Source organism: Callospermophilus lateralis, chromosome 11 (assembly GCF_048772815.1).
Source record: "Callospermophilus lateralis isolate mCalLat2 chromosome 11, mCalLat2.hap1, whole genome shotgun sequence".
In the NCBI taxonomy this organism is placed as follows: Eukaryota; Metazoa; Chordata; class Mammalia; order Rodentia; family Sciuridae; genus Callospermophilus; species Callospermophilus lateralis.
In genome coordinates this window covers 33,210,448-33,226,227 of record NC_135315.1, presented here as the reverse complement: position 1 = coordinate 33,226,227, position 15,780 = coordinate 33,210,448, and the positions used below count along the sequence as shown (strand labels likewise).

At 44.9% G+C, this 15,780-nt stretch overlaps 1 protein-coding gene across 1 annotated transcript in view; it reads right to left on the bottom strand.

Annotated features, from left to right (window-relative positions):
* The window catches only part of Ypel2 (yippee like 2), a 34,688-nt gene extending 22,659 nt beyond the window's left edge, over positions 1-12,029 (bottom strand). Inside the window, exon 1 of the mRNA XM_076870341.1 lies at positions 11,724-12,029. Within this exon, the coding sequence (XP_076726456.1) occupies positions 11,724-11,840 (117 nt within the window). The 5' untranslated portion in view covers positions 11,841-12,029. The remainder of the gene's footprint in view (positions 1-11,723) is intronic.
* Positions 12,030-15,780: the final 3,751 nt, after the last annotated feature.

Below are 15,780 nucleotides of genomic sequence, written 5' to 3'. Positions count from 1 at the left end.
TTCAGAAGGTCCAGAGTGTGTACAAAGCAGCCACCACCCAGTGCTGACAGGCCCGGCCCTGAGAAACAGGGACATTGCTCAAAGACCCAAGTGAGCGGCAGGTGGTTTTACTAGGCGGGGTTAGCCCGGGCTGCTGAGGGGAGGACGGGGACAGTCAGGGAAATAGCTGTATACATTTGACATCTCATGAAAAGCAGGTGATTTGAACATATGGAAATGGTGGCTTCACAGTTGCCCCAGATAATCCTGGAGGGCAGGCTGAGGATGGAGGCCCTCATTTCTGCTGTCCCCAGCTGCTCCTTCAGATCCTGAACCTTTCCAGCAACCAGAGTGTACTGGGTACAAGCTTGGTGAGGACAAGGCTTAAACCTGTCACTGTCTCCCCAGTGTCTGACAGCTAAGAGGAGCTCACTATATGTGGAACAAATGATAAGAGATAGGGCAGGAGGGTTCACTCTGGGCTCTTTTATTTTGGCAAAGAAATGCTCCTCTGCCCCCTTATCCATCTGCTGGGAAACTGACACCACAATGAATGCTCGCGGTGGGGCCAGCCCTAACAGGGAGGAAAAAGAGCTCCTGGGTCACCAGAGATGGGTAATTTTCCTGTTGATGGATATAAGTTGCCCCTTCGAAGATCCATGACTGACAGAGGGTTGAGGGGGAAAGCAGAGGGAGAATGGCACCACCTGCTCTGCCTCTTGACATCACTGTGGCTGGAAGGGAGGGAGTTTATGGACTGATTAGATGTTGCTGTTGTTTTTAGTAGCAGCTGGCGGAGCCATCTCCTCATCTCTTCCTCTCCTCCCGCTCCTCCTCTGAGTCACTGTCCAGCCACCAGCCATAGGCCAGAGAGGGCAGGGAAGCAGAGAGCTTGGCAGCCCAGGCCTCAGAGATAATGCTCTGGGTCACCAGGTCAAACCCTCCCCTCAGGAGCTTTGCTGAGGGCTTTTGGGAACAAACGTATCAGGGATTCTTCTTTGGTTTTGTTTTTTTAAAGATAAAGAAAATGGCTCCTTTCAAAAAGATTTCACCCCACCCCCACCCTGAAGCCCCAGAGAACAGCAAAACTGACAGCACCAGGCCAGCCAACCCTCTTCCAGCTGCCTGGGCTGCTGTTGTCACAGTGGACTGAGGCTTTTGTAATCGGTTGACACGTGAGTCAGAGGCAAAATGACCACCTGACAGATTAGAAAAGGGCTAGAGGCAGATTTTTCCATTTAAATTCTAGAGAGGCCTCAGTGCTGCTTGCAGGTAAAGGCCCCTGAGAGCAGCAGCAGCGGAAGGTGCTGCTGATGTTATTTAATTACCTCCGGAGACCTGCTGGTCCCCTTGGAATTATAAGGAACAAGAGACTCAGTGATTACAGAGGTCTCAGCTGTACGGCTCTAAAGTATAAGAGCTCAAACTCTCAGAAAAAGAAGGGAAACTCACAAATATACCAGGGTGCCAGGCCCTGGTTACATTTGAGGGTCATTTTCCATTTGATTTTGCTTAGTGAATATTCATAAAGTGAGAGCTACTAATACTCATTGTGCATTTACTCTGTCACATGTGGTAAGGACTTTACATTGATCGCCTCATTTAATCCCACAAAAATCCTTTCAGGAATCTAATATTAATAGTATGTCCATTTTGCCATGAGACAGAGGTTACTTGCCAAGTAAAAAAGTCCAGGGCTGGGTTGTGGTTCAGTGGAAGAGTGCTCGCCTAGCACGTGTAAGGCACTGGGTTCGATCCTCAGCACCACATAAAAATAAATAAATAAAATAAAGTTATTATGTCCATCTACAACTAAAAATATATCAACATTAAAAAAAAAAACTCTAAGAGTTTGGCCCAGGGGTTATATTGCTAACCCCTAAGTTATGTTGGCTGGTATCTTATGCTATTCTGCTAGACCCACAGGATGCAAGAGGAAGAAGCAACTTCTGAGTAAAATCCCTCACACACATCTGGATGGGTGAAGGAAAAGGAGAGCCAGAGAGGTGAATAGTCTTTCAAGATCACAAAGCCTGACTCTGCTGAGCATGGTGGCACATGCCTGTAATCCCAGTGATTGAAGAGTCTGAGGCAGGAGGCGCACAAGTTAAAGGCCAGCCTCAGCAACTTAGTGAGATCCTGTCTGGCTTCAATATTCAGTAACCTCCAAGGCAGTAAAGTGGTGTGATGGGGGCGGAGGTGGTATATAACCAAGAGGCCCTCTACTTTTCTTTCTGGGATTCTGAATCTATAAAATGAGAAGCTGAACCAGAAAACTGGTTCAAAGGCACCTCCAGACCTATAGTTCTGAGAGTCCATGACTCCAGGACATCCAGAATCTTGTTAGGAAACCAGACAATTATACATAAAAAGTGCAGTAACCGCAGGCCATACCAAAAGGTAGTCATTAATTAATAGCCAGAAGAACAATCAAGCAGTGAATTCTACAGATGTTCAGAGGAGGGAGGTAATCCTATAGACCTGGAAGACTTTCTAGAAAACATCTGAGCTGGCCTTTGAGAATGGGTGGGAATTAATTGGAGAAAAGAAAAAAAAAAAAGATTCTACAGGCAAGGAAAACGACAAGACAGAAGAAAGGGTAGGATTTACCACCAACAGGGGCTGATGCCATAAGGAATACCCAGGTTACAGTCAAGCTGTGGTAGAAGGGGCATGGATAGATCCAGTTTTGAGCTTGCTGGGCTACTTGGTAATCTTGCCCTTACAAGTCACTTCAACCTGACCTTGAAAAGGTGTTGTAAAGTACGTGGTGGAATAAGTAAAATATCTGATAGAGTCCCTAGCACACAGTAGAAGGTCAAGAAACAGAAGTTAATAGCAACAATGTAGATTTTCTCATCCTGTGAATTTTTATGTACCAAAACACAACCTCATCTATTCTTCTGCCCTCTGTGGTGAGCTTTGTATTCCTGTGTCCCCGAAGGTCACTGGCTCTTTGAGTACAGGAATCACATTGGCTTCATCTCCTTATCTTTGGCACCTACAGCCTAGGGCCTGGCATGATTTTGTTAAGGAACTGACACAGGGGCACTTCACCACTGAGTTACATCCCCAGCCCTTTTTCATTTTTTGAGACAGGACCTCAGTAAGTTGTTGAGGCTGGCTTTGAATTTGCAATCCTCCTGCCTCAGCCTCCCAAGCTACTGGGTATGCACCACTGAACCCAGCATTTTCTCCACCTGCTTTTTTGAGTCAGGGTCTCACAAGTTTCCCAGAATGTCTTGGAACTTGCAATCCATCTGCCTCAGTCTTCAGAGTTGCTAGGATGACAGGCATGCACTCCCTGCGCCCAACTGCCAAGGTGGTTTTAAGGCATTAGAAATACTGAACTGAAAAATCACTTCAATACAGTGGATTCTGGTCAGGTCCCAAAATACAACAGCCAAACCAGCAGTGGTGTGGCTTTATCATTCCAGGGGCCAAAAGAAGTGTTGGTGCACAAGCGAAACCACAGCAGAAGGAACATGCAGCTACTTCTTGTTCCCAGAGGGCATACCCTGCTGAAAAAAGTTTCTCTGAATTTTGAGGAGGAACACAAGCTTGCCAACACCTATGTCCTTGCTAAGTGCCCAAACACTAATGTACAAACCATATCAGTTTCATACATTAAAACCTCACAGGCATTTGTAACCCACAGAGTTAATTTTCAGGGTACGCCTCATCGCTCAAGTCAACATTTCCTTGTGGTATTTGAAGTAACCACATAGAAAGGATCACATTTGAGCAGATCCATGCTCCAGCTGCTTGCAATCTTCAGAAAAAAAAAAAAAAAAAACACAAAAAGATGATTCACCAGACTTGGTCCCCAGCTGCTCCCTTGATAATAAATTGGTGAGCAACTCTACATGTGCCCAGATCATTAATTTTCACAGTGAGCAAGAATGACTGTGAGATAAGTCTGCTTCCATCTAAAGAGTATTACTTTCGGGATTCAATTCTCTTGTTCATGTCTGCAAATGAGACAGACTTAAAGAAAAAAACAATCACTGAGCACTTAGATTTGTCTGCCAAGTAGTGGTCAACAAATATTTACTGAATGACCACCAGGTGTCTGGAATACATTCAGACCACAGCAGTGGACACGCTCAAGCTGCCCCATTTCTAGTCTTCTCAGCACATCATCTTCCACATTACAGCAACATTCACTATTAGCTGGTCGTGTCATTACTTGTTCAAAAGTCTTCAGTGGCACCAAACTGCCAACAGGATGAAGTCTGAACTTTTATTCTTCTAACAATCTGGCTTCAACCTACTCTTTCAATCTGTTTCACACAGTTCCTCAATATCTAACCCAAAAGAAGGGCTGCTCCCTGCAGGCTTCCTGTCCGCCTCTTTGTTCATGCTGCTCTTTTTACCAACTCCTCCCGTCCACTTCCTCATGTCCAGGTTCATGCTTCCAGGCACAGATTCTTCCACGTATTCCCAGAGCCTCATTTTCTAAACAGACAGATCTTAAGGTGTAGTTGGGTTGTTTGTTTGTTTGTTTCAGCAACAACTTGAAGACCCTGATGAAAGCTACAGAACCTTCCTTAGAAATATACAGGCACATAGAACTATATCTACAAATTCAGGGATCCCTTGAAGCCAATCCACAGACCCCAGATGGAGATGCCCTCATTCCTAATATCTAGCACAGTGCTATTAACACAAAGAGAGAATACCTCCATGTATTTGTGCAAAGACAGAATGAAGCAAATGAGATGAAAGAGCAACTGTAGGCAACATCCCCCACGGCATCACCTGCACACACCCCAAGATCTGGCTAAAATGGTCCCTCTGTGGATCACCTGTGCTATACAAATTATACCAGCCTCATTTATGACTTGTCTCACCCTGAATTGGTTAAATCTCTGCCTCTGTGGAAGAAAGATATCATAAAATACTGCATTTAACAAGTTACAAAGGGTTTCTTCTTACCAAGAAACACTGTAATCTAACCACATCCCCTGGTTCGAGATTTTTCTGTGCAACTTGGTTCCCCTGAAACACTTTCCTGAGTGGTCAAGCTCTGGAGAAATACAGAAGACCTAACACTTCATTAACAGGAGACAGGGCTTTCAAAGGTCAAATACTTGAGGAAAAGAAGTCATTCTGCAGAGGGAAAAAAAAAAAAAAAACGGTTCTCTTTACAAAGCCAAATTGGCAGATGTGTTTTGAAACTAGACTTATTGGGTTGTGTTGGACTGTTTCATAATTTATCACTTCTGCCTTTGTTGAACCTCAGAAATGCCGCTTCAGAAACACTGCCATTCAGGGTTGGGTGTGTAGCTCAGTGGTAGATCCCTGGCCTAGCATGCACAAGACCCTCGGTTCGATCCCCAGCACGGCTTAAAAAAGAAAAAGAAGTGCTGCCGCTCTATAGCAAAGTACCATAGGCACCAACTATTATATGGGTTATAAAGAACAGCTGTTCTCAACCTTCTGTTTCTGAGAATCCATCCATTACTCTGCTAAAGCTTGGGTCCTACTATTCTAGATACAAAAGGTTAACTTTTATAAGAGACATGAGTTTACATGCAATCCTACTTTCCCCCCTGTTGTTAAAATAGAAATACTAATTTTATTCAAATACAGTTTTTATAAAACTCAAAGTCATCACATATCCATTGGATTAAAAAAAACCTCTCAACTAATAAAATTAGAATTCGATGTTTTGCAAGTTAAGACAAGCTCATGGGATAATCACCTTCAAGAGCCACACCATATATTGTATGTATTCCTTATAAATTATGCTGTATGATGTGACATAGCAGCGGCTATCACTGACTAATACACTCCAATGCCCAAAATAACATTTCCAGGGCTAGGGATGTGGCTCAAGCGGTAGCGTGCTTGCCTGGCATGCGTGCGGCCTGGGTTCGATCCTCAGCACCACATACAAAGATGTTGTGTCTGCAAACTAAAAAATAAATATTAAAACAACTAAAAAATAAATATTAAAAAATTCTCTCTCTCTCTCTCTTTTTAAGAAAAAAACAAACAAACAAACAAACAAAAAAAAAACATTTCCCATGTACCTAGCCAAAAAAAAAAAAAAAAGTGAGGGAAGTTTTGGAAATTCTGTTCCTTACATGAAGTTTTCAGGACATCAATATTTTAGAAAGCAGTTCTGTTGTACGTTAAGAGCGCACACTGGTAATCTGTGGGAATTACTAAAAAGGAAAGCAGTCCTGACAGGGGTCCACAGGAGATGATCCTCACTGTAATTCCTCACCAGCACCTGCTCTGTGCCACTTTTTTGGTGGATGTTGGGGGCATACTGGGGAATTGAACCCAAGGGCTTTTGAAGTACTGAGCCACATCCCCATCTCTTTTTATTTTTTATTGAAACAGGTCTCACTAAGGTGCTTAGGGCCTCACTAAATTGCTGAGGCTGGCTTTGAACTTGTGATCCTCCTGCCTCAGCCTCACCAGTCACCATGCCCAGCATGCCCACTACTTCTAGACCATTGCATTGGGGGTACAGATCTATTTGAGAATCACTGGCTCAGGGAAAGATGGGAAACTGAGGGCACAGCTGGCCTTTTGCAGCAACCAGATCAATAGGAGGTTTCAGAATATCTGACCCCCTGCCTCTCTTCTCAAAGCAACACTGCATCTAATCTCTAGACAGGAAAAGAAAACCAAAATGCCACCACTGTAAGCTCAATGGAACCCCATAGGGAACAAAAACAACCTGCCTCCTAAGTTCCCAACTTCAGAAGGATTGTCCAGATCTTAAAAGCAAGTCAGGCCAGAGCTCCTCACACAGAAAAATTGAAGGGTGTATGGTAGAAATTCCTGGCCCTGAGGCTGTGTGACCTCAGGCTGGTCACTGAGTTGCACGAGGCCTGTTTTCTCATGAAGGGGACATTGGACTACATGATCTGAAATTCTGGGAGTCTTGTATTTGTTTCCAGAAAGATCATCTGACCTAAAAAATCTGACATAACAATAACAAAATAGTATTGAAAGGTGAGCAAAGTATTTCTTCCTTCCACCTGTCCTGGCCACCCACTCTATAGTGCCTTTCTCCAAGGACCCAGACTAAAACAACCTGTATCTTGGAATGAAGTCACAAGTCCCCAAAGTTGATTTGTGATGGACTAACTTAACTCACCATCCCCAAATGGCCTACTCCACTGTGTAGGCTTGGCAGGAGGGAGGCAAGGGAAGGACAATAGACATCTTCACACAAAGCTTCGTGAAGTCCCCGAATGTGACCACTGGTTCAGATTTTTCTCAGGGCAACTAACTGGTGCAATTGAGGCTCTCATTGTTGTATAACCAAAGCCATCTTTTTATAGTGGGGATGACCCCATTAAGAAAAAAAATCCAACAGTGTGAGCAATTCCTTGTGCCAACTCAAAATACCTCTGCTTGCAAACACCAGCATTTTGACCACAACACCCACTAAGAAAGAAATGGTAGGACGTTGGACGCCTCAGCACATTCTCTAGATAGTTCTATTATCAATTCAAAAGTTGTTCCCCCACCCGCATACAGAGTAAAGACTATGTTACCATTTTACAGACAGAGCTGGTTTTTGTTGTTGTTTTTGAGGTGCTCGGGATTGAACCCAGGGCCTAGTGCATGCTGGGCAAGTGCAATACCATAGAGCTCCATCCCTAGCCCCACACACTCAGCTATTTATTGCCCCTTTCTCATGTTCAACTCCTATGCTCCAGGTTCTAAAGCAAAACTGTCTTGGCTAATCTAAATCTTCCTTGGTACTAGGCAGGAACAATTCCCTGCAACCTACTCATCCACTCTCCTTTTTTGGGACAGTAAGTTCAAGAGAAGCAACTGGACTACTCGATGTTTGCATTGAGCTTTATAATTTACAAACCATTCACCAACATACCATGATCTCTCATCTGAGCCTTATGGCAATCCAAGGAGGCAAACCTGCTCCCCTCCCCAGTAAGGTTTGTATCTGCATGAGACTGTCATGGGGTGGCACATGGTAAGCACGTCATAAGTGCAAGTTATCAGCCATGTGCCATGGTCTGGATGTTTGTGGACCACCAAATCATATTGAAATCCCAACACCCAAGAGGACAGTATTAGACATGAGATCTTCAGGGTATTATTACATCATGAGGGCAAAGCACTCATAAATTGGATTAGCATCCTTATAAAGAGGCCAGAGAGAAATTCCTCACCCCTTCCACCATAAGATCATGGAGAAGCAGCCATTTGTGAACCTAGAAGTGAGCCCTCACTCACCACTGACCTCAGACTCCCCAGCCTGTGAGAAACAAACTTCCGTTGTTCATAAGCCCCCCAGCTTAAAATACATTACAGCAGTCCTAATGGACAAGACCATATTAAACACAGTAAGTACTGTCTTATGAATGAAAAACGAGGCTCAGGTTGGACAACCAACTGATTGCAGATAACTAGGCCTCCAGGAAAGTACAGTGAGCTGGGAAGGGAGAAAGCCTAGTGCAGGATTCTTTCTACGACCATATCGACATAGATCCTAATATGTTTAAAACCTTACAATCACACATTTCCAATTAGGCTTAGGCCTAGGAGAGCCTGAACTCTGTGTACTGTCTCAGTAGGATGGCTACATACTCAAGAGCATTGGTTCTTTGGACCTCTGTGCCTTCCTCTCCATAATGAAGGCAGACTCACTGTTGGTGGGTTGGTTGATTTTTTTTTCCCTTATTCTTCCTTTTTCCAAATAAACATCAAGCTTTCAGACTACAGGCCCCATTGCAAGCACAAAGTATCATTTAATTGCATTTCTGCACCAGCTCCAGCTCCAGCTATCTGCTTCCCAGTCCCTAACTCCCACTGGGCAGATTCTGAAGCCACACAGGAGATTAAGTCAAGAGGGGAGAACAGGAGGGACATTCTCTCCTTGAACTTTCTTAAATGGAAAAAAGAAAAAAAGAAGAAGAAAAGAAAAGAAAAGAAAGGCCTATTTTCCAAGGAGGGGGCTGGGGCAATGATCTTTCCATTATGCGGACCTGCATAAGAATCTATAGATTATTTAATGCTGGGGGTGGCTGTGAAGCGAAATAAAGGAATCTTTGTGCGACGCCAGCCACAGTTCCCTCACTCTTTCCCCAGTCAGGCATTTCAACCAACTCTTTAAATCATCAAGCTCTAATGCACCCCATCTGTGCACTGGCTGCAGCCAATGAAACCAAAGCCTTTGCTGACTTTGGCCTGGACTTGTGAATGAGCCTTTCTGCCCCAAAAGGGGCAGGATGGAGGACACAAGGTCAATGAAGTCTTTTTTTTGCTCATTATTTGTCTTCTCCCAATGTTCAAGCTCCATTCGTCCTTTTATTTGATTACTTGCTGAGCTCTTACCACAGGTCAAGTTCTGATCTGGAGACTAAAGCTGAGAGGACATGGCCCAGTGATGTGAGAAAGAGCTCATGAGGAGCAGGGAAAGAAGAATGCTCTTATCAGAAATCCATGGCCCTGAACTACCCTTTACCTGCATACTCTGGGATTGTGGCTTACTTCCACTCAGTTGCAAACTACCTCAGAAGATAAGATTCTGCCAGGTCATCAAAGGCCTTGCATATCAGGCCAAATAGATAAGACATAAATTTTGAAGGTCATTACTATCTCTATATATTCAAACTCTAGCCATCTCACAAGGTTCAGTGCAAATAATCACCTCTTCCAGAAATACCTCCTGAATACCAAGCAATAACTCTCTCTTCTCCAAATGTCCAATCCAAGATCCTGGGCAGCTTTTGTAAGTCTCAGCTTCTCCATCAGTATAAAAGATGACTAACGACCTAGAGACTTCTCATGAGGGTTAATGGGATAGCATTTATAAAAGTGTCAAGTAGCAGTTTTTAGTACATAGCGGATGCTAAAAAGCACTGTACTGGTACATCAATGTCATACATAGCACTTTTTCCTTGTGTTAAAATGATGCCTTGGCTTCCCACTAGATTTAGACTAACACTTTCTTTGGTGATTTTCCCAAAAAAGACAACTTTGCAATTCCCCTCCAAGCTCACAGGTCCGCTTCCAATGCCCAGAGGACTGGCTGCTCTCTTCTCTGACAAAGTCTCCCACATCCAAACTTCCTGACAAAGGGTTCCTCCCAAACTCAAAGAGAATCTGACAAAAGATGATTCGTTGATATAAAAGGAAGCCAAAAGCTGGCTGAAACATAAATAGAATAAAGGGGAATAATTTTCAGAATCACAAAGAAGGGAAAGTGGGACAGAGTGAAAGTCCAGCCAGGTCTTTGAGGGCCCGAGGCATCCAGCTCATGGTAACTAAACATCCTGGCATAGACGGAGAACAAGGGACCCCGATTTGAGATCTGCTAACACAGACCTGGTTATTCTATCAACCTTCTTCGCGTCCTATGTCTAACCAGCCAGTCACACTGTAAGGGTCTACACTGTTGACTGGAGCCCTCATCCCTGCCTGGCTGGGGCTACCGAACCAGAGTCAAAGAAAGCAAGGCAACCTTTTCCAGTAGTTCTAATAAATAGGTTGGCAACACTAATTTTATTTATTTATTTATTTATTTTTGTACTGGGAATTGAACCCAGGGCACTCCACCACTGAGCAACATCTCTAGCCAGTTTCTTTTCTTTTTTTACTTTTTTCTTTTTTTTTTTTTCCTTTTATTTTCAGACAGAGTCTCACTAAGTTCCAGAGACTGGCCTTGAACTTGGGATCCTCCTTCCTCAGCCTCCTGAGTCATTGAGATTACAGGCAAGAGCTACTATCCCCAGCACTAATTTTCCTTTTCAACCTAGTCTGGATCTGCATAAAGGTTGGTTTGTTTTCATTTTAATGGCATGAAGTCCAAGTTCTGAGATGCAGTTGAAGGAAGAATTCTCCCACGATCTTTTTCTCTTTGTCAAGCAGCCCTAGTAAAACCTGTTTCTCCTCCCCTGGGAACATAGGTCCAAAGAGAGTGGCAGCTCCCGTGAGAATGCTGCCTGAAGGAAGGGTCCAGCGCCTGAATCGCACAACGGGGTGTTGGATTTGTTTCTTATTAACCCCAGTCCTAACTTCAGAAGCTGTTGCCAATGCTCCTCAGGGAAAACAAGGTCTGGTCTTTCTTCTGATTATGATCAAATGTCATTCTATATTACCTCACGCATAAGCCCAAAAGATCCCCCTGAGCCAGTGGATCATCTCTTCAACAGGACACTTTTGTTTCTCCCCAAAGGCCACTCATTTCAGTAATGCCACTGTCTCACAACTTCCCCTGGGGCTTGTCAGGGACTCTCTCATCTTTGTCAATAAACCCCACTATAATGGGGCTGGCAGTGTAGGTAGCTAGATGGCAGAGCCCTTGTCTTGCATGCATGAGGCCCTGGGTGCAGTACCCAGCACTGCAAAACCAATGTGAACAACAAAACCATAAGACCCTCTTCTCCCCACCTCTCTTAGAATTCACTTTCCAAGCAGAAAACACTCTTCACCACATTCTGCCAACTAAACCAAACAAGCTGAGCAGAAGGCTCTAATCCTTTCTCTGGCCTGCAAGCTGCCAGCCCCCAAAGCCTCCAACAAGGGTGACATCTAATTTCCAAAATAACAAATTAAACCATTTCTCTGTCCCTGCAACTTGGAGTGATTTCTCAAGAAGTGAGGCAGTCATGTGAGTCAGCCCTCTCTGTACAAAAAAATAGAGTAGAAATATCCCAGCCCCTTTGCAGAGTTTATAAACATCTGTAACCTTAGGAAAAGTGCCCTCACCCTGGGGTAGGCAAGAAAGGCTTGCAGGAAACATGTACCTTGGAAATGAGTTCATCATGATTGGCCAAGTGAGCCCTGCAGTGAATGCAGCTATAGGTCCGATGGCAGGAGGGCAGATATGCCTGGAAAGTCTTGGATCTTGTCATCTTCACCATTGGCGCTGCTGAGCGTGGGGTGAGCTCTGGGGCAGCCCACGAGGCACTCCCACAGGATGGGTCGCACGGGAAACACCGGAAGACACAGGTAAAGGCCGTGGTTTGGCAGGGGGTGGGTGTGGGGCAGGCTCCACACACTGGTGACGTCTTCAGAGGAAGGACCCTCAAGTAGAGGTCGAGGGCTGGTTCTCAGCAGCCTGTGGCACCAAGTAAAATAGCATTAGCTGATACGGTAAGGCTTCCTATAAGTCATGTAGAGTCTGAATGCCACCCAGAAAAAGGCTAACGCTTACCGGATAAAATAATCCCCCTCACTATTTCTTGAACCAGGCCCAAGCTGCCCAACGCATGAGAAAGAAATCACTGCAATCTTGCTGCTCTGCTGCAGTTGGAGATTCAGTATCAACTCGGCACTTTCAGCAGTTACCCAGCCAATTGGCATTAATATCCCCAGGCAAAGTCCAGGATTGAAGATGAGCTACCTACAACCCCAGAGAAAGGATATCTTAGGGTCCCATTTCCTGAGTAGACCAAGGTGAATGATCAAGGAAGAATTCAGCCTCTAGTGATTCACTCCATCCAACATTCGTGTGTGGATTTCCCATCCACTGCCAGATGCCAGGAGAACTCCAACATTATGAAGCCACCACTTGCAGAGGCAGCAACCCCCACACCAGTCTCTGCTTAGGGATTTAGCACAGGGTACAAAGGATCAGCTTCCCATTCAGCAGAACTAGCCAGCTCCTTGGGAGTAGTGATTCCCTTTGCAATACCTTCTTCAGAAGTAGATGCATTTTTATTTTTAAAAACAAAAACAAGTGAGTGAATCAAAGTCATAAAAAGGCTCCTTCATCTGAAAATCATAAAGACAGTGAATTTTACAAAAATTTTTCCTTCAATCCTTGGATTTCCCATTATTCATCCCACAATATCAAACATCTCTCCTCCCACAGCCTCACCTCTTTTATTCTACTGGGAACCAAGGACACCGAGGAAGTGGGTGGTTCCCAGGATAACCAAATGAGCAGGTTAGTCCCAGTGAAGGTCTAAGGAAACAGCTCCAAGGCCCGAGGCTCACTCTGCTCCTCTGTGGCTTACCTACCTCAGGCTCTGACACCTGTCTATTCCCTGGACTTCACTAATGGGGATGGTGTTCCCACTTGTCTACCTCCCAGGAGAACCCTGAGCGTTAATTAACACCTGCGTCAGGCTTTGAAGATAAAATTATTTAGAGGTGCATGGGGAGAGGGGAGAGACACCACACACAAACAAAATCAGATCTTCCTTGCCAGCTTATGTCTGGGATCCATCTGGATACTTCAGAGAAATCCTACAAATTCCTAGTCTTCTTTTTTCTCTAAACCTCACTGGAACCAAATCTTTCAAAGGGAAGCCACCCTCCGCCTTGGCATCCTTCCCATCACAGCAGTCCCTGATGCCATCGTGACTTCCTGCATGACCAAGACCACACTAGGCTGCAGGACAACAGTGGTCACTACCCCTCGTGCCACAGTAAGAACACATTCCTTCTGCAGCCCTGAGTCACACTGGCTCCACATCCAACTACATGCAAGACGCCTGATGGTTGGAGGGATTCAGGCCTGCAGAGGCCAGGGAATTATGTCTCTCTGCTCATTCTCCCTTACAGACCTGAGATCGGGTCACATGGATGTCACACCTTAAAGAAATACTTGAAGGATATGGCCTGGCGAGGTGGGGCTCGCCTGTAATCCCAGCGGCTCCAGAGGCTGAGACAGGAGGATCACAAGTTCAAAGCCAGCCTCATCAAAGGCGATGCACTAAGCAACTCAGTAAGACCCTGTCTCTAAATAAAATATAAAATAGGGCTGGGGATGTGGCTCAGTGGTTGAGTGCTGCCAAGTTCAATCCCTAGTACCAAGAAGAAAAGAAAAAAATACTTGAAGGATACAGAATTGGGAAATGATTCCCTCAGCTTTGCCTCAGAGTTAGGCCTGGCCATCCCAGGACATAGGGCTAGAAGACACATGAATCCCTGGATCCAGAGCCCCTGAGCATCCTCTGGGTAGTGGGTGAGGTGAATGGACAAAAATAGGCTACAGTTGGACTGGGGATGTGGCTCAAGCGGTAGCGCGCTCGCCTGGCGTGCGTGCGACCCGGGTTCGATCCTCAGCACCACATACAAAGAAAGATGTTGTGTCCGCCGATAACTAAAAAATAAATATTAAAAGTTCTCTCTCTCCCTCTCTCCCTCCCTCTCTCTCTTTAAAAAAAAAAAAAATAGGCTACAGTTGACCAGGGCTACAGGATGACAACAGAGTTACATGTGGTAGAAAGAGCCAGACACCATCTTGGGGTTTCCTGAAATGACTTCAACCTTTCCAGTGTCTGTTCTACTGTCAAGAAGGACAGAATATCCAGAGAGGGAGGGGGAAGCGGGCTAGGGTAAGGAAGACAGGCAGAGGAATGTGAGAAGTAGGCTTCCCCCAGGCCCAAGGCTTCTGAAGTCCATGGCCTTGGCCGCCCAGCAGGGAGCACTGGGCTCATCAGTCTTACGTAAACACCAAGGGAAGAAAGGGAAACAATGACCCTGGCTGCCTTTCTGCGTTTACAGAGCAGCTACAGAGTCTGTTTTCTTATGCATGCAGACAGCTTCTAAATTATGCATTTCCCTCGAGTAGAATTATTCCTTTTCTCACTTCTCTTCTGTAGGAAACCCAAAAAAAAAAGTTCATAGGCAGAAGTTTCTGGTTATGCTCAACTTCAAATCTGAATCCCAAAACATTCAAGGCTACTTTCTGCAGAATAAGCATTTATACTCTGTATTCAATGTGAGTGTGTCAGCCAGGCACGGAGACACATGCCTGTAATCCCAGTGACTCAGGAGATAGGAAGATTGCAAGTTCAATGCCAGCCTTAGCAACTTAGCAAGGCCCTAAGTAATTTGGTGAAACCCAGACTCAAAATCAAGGGCTGGGGATATGCCACTGAGTTAAACGCCCAATACCCATTTTAAAAAAATGTAAGTGTGTCCCAAAACACACACACATGCACACTCACTGTTCACCATGGCTCTGAACTTTTTTGAAGGAAAATAAATCCACCATGTGAGCAATGGCCCAGACCGTCTGGTGCTAGAAAATCCTGGAAAGTCTAGACAAGCATTAGCCTTCACTGTGATACAAGTGCTCTGCTCCCCCCCAACCTTTTCCCCCTTCCCTGTAACTGGGATTGAACCCAGGGCATCCCCTAAGCTAGGCAGTGTTGTACCACTGAGCTACCCGTCCTCACTCAGCTCTTTAATATGAATCCACATGCATCCTGAAGATGTGACCCCTTCCCTGGCAAGAAGCAAAGGAAGAGGGAAATTACTGGAAAATGCCTCTTGTTGAGACCCAGGACAAGCCAGAAGGAATGAGAAAGAGCAGGGGGAGAGGAAGGTGACACCGAAACAAGAAAAGGCCAGTGTGGCTAAGAAGAAAGGAAGGAGCAGGCTGAAATCACAGAAGTTATCTTTCAGCCAGGGACTGAAGAATATATCACCTGGTGCTGCCTTCTTCCCTTCTCAGGGAAAACTGAGAAACCTGCTTGTTTGAGTCAATTCTTAGAAAGGAAAATTTAACTGGTGATTTTTTTTTTTTTTAAAGGGGTGAATTAAGTGTACAGGTCTACAGAGCATTTTTAAGTTTTGGACTCTGATCCCTACTGAGGGGGCGACAGGGTCCAGGGGCTTCATGAATCCAACCCGTTCAGCAATTTGTGGAGTCCAAATTGATCTCCAACAATAATCAAATTAACTCGGTATTTTAAAGCCTCAGGGCACATGTACAAATTAAACAGCATTTTAAGTGAACTAATAATCCATCACAGTGGAAATTAAAGAAAGATTTGCTACCACCCCCAGCTGGCTCAGCATGGAAAGAAAAAACGTGAAATATTATGATTAAAAACAAAGATCTCA